This window comes from Pristis pectinata, chromosome 22 (assembly GCF_009764475.1).
Source record: "Pristis pectinata isolate sPriPec2 chromosome 22, sPriPec2.1.pri, whole genome shotgun sequence".
NCBI lineage: Eukaryota > Metazoa > Chordata > Chondrichthyes > Rhinopristiformes > Pristidae > Pristis > Pristis pectinata.
In genome coordinates this window covers 8689942-8696616 of record NC_067426.1, presented here as the reverse complement: position 1 = coordinate 8696616, position 6675 = coordinate 8689942, and the positions used below count along the sequence as shown (strand labels likewise).

At 44.6% G+C, this 6675-nt stretch overlaps 1 protein-coding gene across 6 annotated transcripts in view; it reads right to left on the bottom strand.

Moving 5' to 3' along the window:
• The window catches only part of LOC127581574 (eyes absent homolog 3-like), a 69521-nt gene that overhangs the window by 2745 nt on the left and 60101 nt on the right, over positions 1-6675 (bottom strand). For all 6 annotated transcript variants that reach the window (XM_052036041.1, XM_052036044.1, XM_052036040.1 and 3 more), the window contains exon 18: positions 88-188. In XM_052036041.1, the coding sequence (XP_051892001.1) occupies positions 88-188 (101 nt within the window). The remainder of the gene's footprint in view (positions 1-87; positions 189-6675) is intronic.

Here is a 6675-nt window from a genome sequence, read left to right as displayed (position 1 = left end):
TCCTTTTGTTATTTATGACACTTATTCCTCATCTGTGCCACATGAGCACAATTACTTTCACTGAGAGACATTCCAAGTTAAACTGACCTGTTTAGCTGCATACTCCTCATCCCGACCATCTCCAATGACGACATATGTCACTCTCTTTCCAAATCTGGACACAATACGTTCAAAACAGCTTTCTTTGCCTCAAAAACAAAGTCGGTGAATAGAGTGAGTCTGTTTGCTCAGACTACGGAATTTTCTCTACCTACACTATATGGTTAACTACACAACAAAGTTTCCCTTCAGTAATGCAATTGACAATGCTTAGTAAAGCAATGTGGAACATTGTTCAGTATCTCACTCTCTAATATAGAAAGTATGGCATACCTACCTAATCACATGGGCATTAAAGGTTCTCCTCCCAGATCACCCAAGGGAAATTTTCCAGTGCCTTTATTCACATTCCTCTTTAAACCACTACTAAACATAGATGCATCATCAGTCCTTCATCTTACTGTATGTGGGCTATTGCTGCAATGCTCATTTACCCACCCCAGATTAATGCATTTCATGAAAATCAGATATTTGAACAACAGAATGCTCAAGCTGTTCTTTAAGAATTGCCTTGCATGTTAACTTTTTAAAAAAAAGTCAAGGAAGCATTCTCTGCAGCTGGAGCCTCTTCTATTTTAGTCTAAACAGGCAAGAAGAGTAAACCTCATTCTGAAGGCACTTGACATCAGTGTGCAACACAGGCACAAAACAAATCATATACATTCAAGCAGATTATAGATTGTTATTATCTGATATACAGATGGTTGTACTATAGGGGAGTAAAGTGTTATAGGAAAAGAAGATTTGAAGCCAAGATCAGATCAGCCATTGAATGGTAGAGCAACTCAAGGGACTGGATGGCACACTCCAGAATTCCTATTAGTTATGTAATAAAATAAGCTGAAAAGAATCTCATGTGGTAAATTCATAAGCTTTGAAGAAATACATCTTATACATTTTGAAAATGTGTCAGAAAATTAATAGGCTATGCTGTGAACAGGAAGTTGCATTCACTCTTCCAAAATACTGTTTCATTTGCTTTGCTATTATGCCTCAATTACTGCTGTTTCCCACACCCTATTTGATCTTTGTGCTGAATTCTCATCAGCTAAGGTGATCTGTAGGAAACATTTCCCCATAGAGGTAGATAAAAGTAGAGGACACAGATTTAGGGGAAGGACGAAGAGATTCAGAGGGGATGCGAGGAAAATCCCACCCCCCCCCAGAGTGGCAAGTACCTGGAATGCAGCGCCTGAGAGTAAGTGATTTTAGCTGGGTTGCTGACAGCATTTAAGAAATGTCTAGGTGAGCACTTTAAATCACCTAGGCGTAGGTGGCTACTGACCAAGTGTTGGGCGATGGGTTTAATACAGAAAGGTGCCCAATGGTTGGCATGGACAAGTTGGGCTGAATGGCTTGTTTCCATGCTGTAGAATTCTATGACTTTAATACAGAGTGCAAATCACAAAAATAATACATTGAGTCATATAGCATAGAAACAGGCCCTTTAACCACCATGTCAAGCATCAGCTACTCATCTACATTATCCCATTTACCAACACTTGATCTGCGGCCTTTTATGCACCGGTGATTCAAATGCTCATCTGGGTATTTCTTAAAATATTAAGAGGATATCTGCCTCCACCACCCAAACAGTGCATTCCTGAATACAAACACCCTCGGGGTAAAAACTTCCTCAGATCCCCTCAAAACCCCTTAGCCCTTCCTGTAAAATTAAGTTTGCTAACTTTATACACCCTTTTTATGGGAGAGAAAATCCCACTATCTGCCTTATCTATGCCCCTCATAATTTTGAATACCTGTACAAGCTCCCACCACCCCTCACTCAGCCTCTTTGGCTCTAAAGCGGTTAAAAAGCCTATCCAGTCACTTCTCTAACTGAAATGTTCCATCCCAGGTAACAGCCTGGTGAATTTCCGCTGCATCCTCTCCAGTGTATAATATCTATTTCAACTTTGATTCAAAATCATTGTCCAATGCTGGAGTATTGCTGGCACAATCAGCTGTTCCAGGATCCAACACATACCATTATACCTCAACTCTTCTCATATACTCAGTAGATTTAATATGCATGTAACATTTGTTTGCAGTTACAAATGTGACAGCACACATTTGTGTGCTTTGAAAATCATTCACACAAGTCTCTGATTTACATGGCACAGAATTGTTAAATGACTTACTCATGCTGGAATGCAACATTAGAATTGGAAAGTTAACTAGCAGCACCAAGTTTCACACCAGAGATCCAAGGCAGGTTTATGAAATAATTCTAGAACCCACAGTGACACAAGAGACTGCAGATACTGGAATCTGGAGCAAAAACTGCTGGAAGAACTCTTGTGAGTCAAGCAGCATAAGTGGAGGCAAAGGAATGGTCAACACCTTGGGTCAAGATCCTACATCAGGACTGAGAGTGTAGAGGGAAGACAGTCAATATAAAGAGGTGAGAGGGTGGGATGAGACAGGGACTGGTAGGTTATAGGTGGATGCAGATGAAGGGAGGGAGAGGGGTGATGGGCAGGTAGGTGGGAGGGAGACTGACACTGGTAGATGACAAGTGGAAACATAAGAAAAAAATATTTTAGGCAGATGGAGCCAGGTGGGGGAGTCTAGGTATTGAGGGTGGGCGGGGGGGGGGGGGGGGGGGGGGGGGGGGTGGGGGGTGGAATAGATGGAAAGGTGAACAAAAGGAGAGAGATCCTGGGTGGACTAGTGAGAGTGGGAAAGGAACACGGGAGGAATGGGTTACCTGAAATTCATACCATTGGGTTGTAAGCTACTTGAGTGTAACACCCAGAGAAGGGGAGGGGAGGTGGGAAGGGGTGAACTGGCAATTAAGTCATGGTACCTGCGGAAGGCTGGGGGAGGGGGGGGGTGGGGTGTGGAAGAGAGTTTGGGGGAAGTGGGAAAGGCTGTGGTTGGTGGTAGGATCCCGATGAAGCTGGCAAAAGTGGCAAAAGGATGAAATACTGGTTGCAGAGGCTAGTGGGGTGAAAGGAGAGGACCAGGGAAACTCTGCATCTATTCTGTCTGGGAAGTGAAGGAGAGGAAGTGTGTGGGAAATGGAGGAAACACACAGGAGGGCTCCATCGTCTAAAACAGACAGCGAGCCGTATTTCCTGGAGGAGGAGGACATTTCTGAAGTCTTAAGAGTGGAAAGCCTCATCTTGAGAACAGATGCAACAGAGACTGAGAAACTGGGAGAAACAGTGTCCTTGCAAGAGATGGGGTGGGAGGAAGTGTAGTTGACATAGCTGTGGGAATCTGTAGGCTTATAGTAAATATGTCAGGAGGTAGGGAGGGAAGAGTGGATCCAGGTGAAACCAAGCATAGATGACCTCTTTGCAGAGCACCTGGGTCTGTCCGCAGCAGCCATCTTGAGCTTAGCTCCCATTCCCACTGACCTGTGTCCCCTCAGATTTCTCCATTACCATGGTGAAGCCAAGTGCAAACTAGAGTAGCCTTGTATTCCTCTTGGTGAGCCTACAACCCACAGTATGAACTTTCCATCTTCAGGTACCCCCCCCCCCCCCCCCCCAATGCCTTTTGCCTTCCACCCAGAGTCTCTCTCCCTTTGTTCACCTTTCCAACCCTCCCCCCACTCATTACCTAGACTCGTCACCACCCCCCCCCCCCCCCCCCAACCTGGTTCCATCTGCCGATCACCCATATACCTGTCTACCTGGATTTCCTCTCACTTGGTTCATCTTTCCAATCCCCTCCCTCACCAGTTTCCATCTACCCATCAGCTAAAATGAACTCCATATCTCCCAATCTACCTCATCGTGGCCCTTGCACTTTGTTTACTTGCACAACCCTATATTCTGCAACCCTATATTCTGCAACACTATATTCTGCAACCCTATATTCTGCAACCCTATATTCTGCAACCCTATATTCTGCAACACTATATTCTGCAACACTATATTCTGCAACCCTATATTCTGCAACCCTATATTCTGCAACCCTATATTCTGCAACCCTATATTCTGCAACACTATATTCTGCAACCCTATATTCTGCAACCCTATATTCTGCAACCCTATATTCTGCAACCCTATATTCTGCAACCCTATATTCTGCAACCCTATATTCTGCAACCCTATATTCTGCAACCCTATATTCTGCAACCCTATATTCTGCAACCCTATATTCTGCAACACTATATTCTGCAACACTATATTCTGCAACACTATATTCTGCAACACTATATTCTGCAACACTATATTCTGCAACACTATATTCTGCAACACTATATTCTGCAACACTATATTCTGCAACACTATATTCTGCAACACTATATTCTGCAACACTATATTCTGCAACACTATATTCTGCAACACTATATTCTGCAACACTATATTCTGCAACACTATATTCTGCAACACTATATTCTGCAACACTATATTCTGCAACACTATATTCTGCAACACTATATTCTGCAACACTATATTCTTTTGGCTATCTTAATGTACTTACAGTATGTATGACATGATCTGCCTGGCACACAAACAAAACTTTTTAAATTGTATCTTGGTACACGTGACAATAATAAACCAGTAATTATCTGGTTCCACCTATTGAAGGGCGGCGAATGTTGTCCCCTTGTTCAAAAAAGGTAGTACGAATAGTCCAGGGAATTACAGACTGGTGAGTCTCACATCTGTGGTGGGTAAGCTGTTAGAAAGGATTCTAAGGGATAGGATCTATGAACACCTGGAGAATCATGGACTGACTAGGGACAGCCAGCATGGCTTTGTGAAGGGAAGATCTTGCCTCACAAGCCTGATAGAGTTCTTTGAGGAGGTGACCAGGAAGATTGATGAGGGTAGTGCAGTGGATGTGGTCTACATGGATTTTAGTAAGGCGTTTGATAAGGTTCCTCATGGTAGGCTTCTTCAGAAGGTCAGAGGCCAAGGGATCCAGGGAAGCTTGGCTGTGTGGATTAGGAATTGGCTTGCCTGTAGAAAGCAGAGGGTTGTGGTGGAAGGAGTGCCCTCAGATTGGAGGGCAGTGACTAGTGGTGTCCCGCAGGGATCGGTTCTGGGACCTCTACTTTTTGTGATATTTATTAATGACTTAGATGAGGGGGGTGAAAGGCTGGGTTAGTAAGTCTGCAGACGACACTAAGATCGGCGGTGTTATGGATGGTGTGGAGGGCTGTCGGAGCTTACAGAGGGATAGTGATAGGATGCAGAGCTGGGCTGACAAGTGGCAGATGGAGTTCAATCCGGAGAAGTGTGAGGTGGTACACTTTGGAAGGACAAAGTCCAGGGCAGAGTACAGGGTAAATGGCAAGGTACTTGGCAGTGTGGAGGAGCAGAGGGATCTGGGGGTTCATATTCACAGTTCACTGAAAGTTGCCTCACAGGTGGATAGAGCAGTTAAGAAGGCCTATGGGATGTTAGCTTTCATAAGCCGTGGGATTGAGTTTAAGAGCCGCGAAGTGATGATGCAGCTTTACAAAACTCTAGTTAGACCACACTTAGAGTACTGTGTTCAGTTCTGGTTGCCGCATTATAGGAAGGATGTGGAGGCATTGGAGAGGGTGCAGAGGAGATTTACCAGGATGCTGCCTGGATTAGAGCATATGGAATATGAGGAAAGGTTTAAGGTGCTAGGGCTTTATTCACTGGAAAGGAGGAGGATAAGAGGAGACATGATAGAGGTATATAAAATATTGAGAGGAATAGATAGGGTAGACAGCCAGCGCCTCCTTCCCAGGGCACCAATGCTCAAGATGAGAGGGCATGGCTTTAAGGTTATGGGTGGGAGGTTCAGGGGAGATGTCAGGGGGGAGGTTTTTCACCCAGAGAGTGGTTAGTGCATGGAATGCACTGCCTGGGGTGGTGGTGGAGGCAGATACATTGGACAGGTTCAAGGGTTTGTTGGATAGGCATATGGAGGAATGTGCGATAGAGGGATATGCGGGAGGAAAGGGTTAGATAGTGTGAGGTTGGTTTGATGGACAGCACAACATGGTGGGTCGAAGGGCCTGTTTTGTGCTGTATGGTTCTATGGTTATCACTACCAGGCTCTGCCTCTAACCTTTCCCTTCTCCTCCCCCACATGGCTCTCTCTGCCCAAAATATTCTTCTTCTTCTTGCCTTTTCACCTATCTCCTAGCAGCCTCTGCCTCAGCATTCTCCCCTCCCCCACCTGGCTCCATCAGCCCATCATCTCCCCCCTCTTCCCCCCCCCCCCCAATCTGGTTCCACTTATCACCTACCAGCCTCTGTCTCGCCCTCCCTCTCACTTTGATATACTGAACATCTTCCCTCTACACAGATGCTACTTGACCCAGTTATTCCAGCCATTTATTTTGTTTTTATTCTAGAACCTACGTTGAGATTGGCTGAATATTAGAATTTAAATGACAACATATCTTGAAGCTACAAGACCATATGAAAAATTAATATGGCACCCACCAACTGCAGAGAAGGCTATAAGAAGATACAATAAAAAGCACCCACAAAGCTACCCTGCAAACGTTGTTGATTTTCTATTCCCTCAACCAAACTCTCACCAGTAAACACAGATGGTATGTTTCCAAGATGCTAATTAAGCTGCACTATGGTCTACTGAAAGAAATGCTAATATATAGCAGTTACTCCC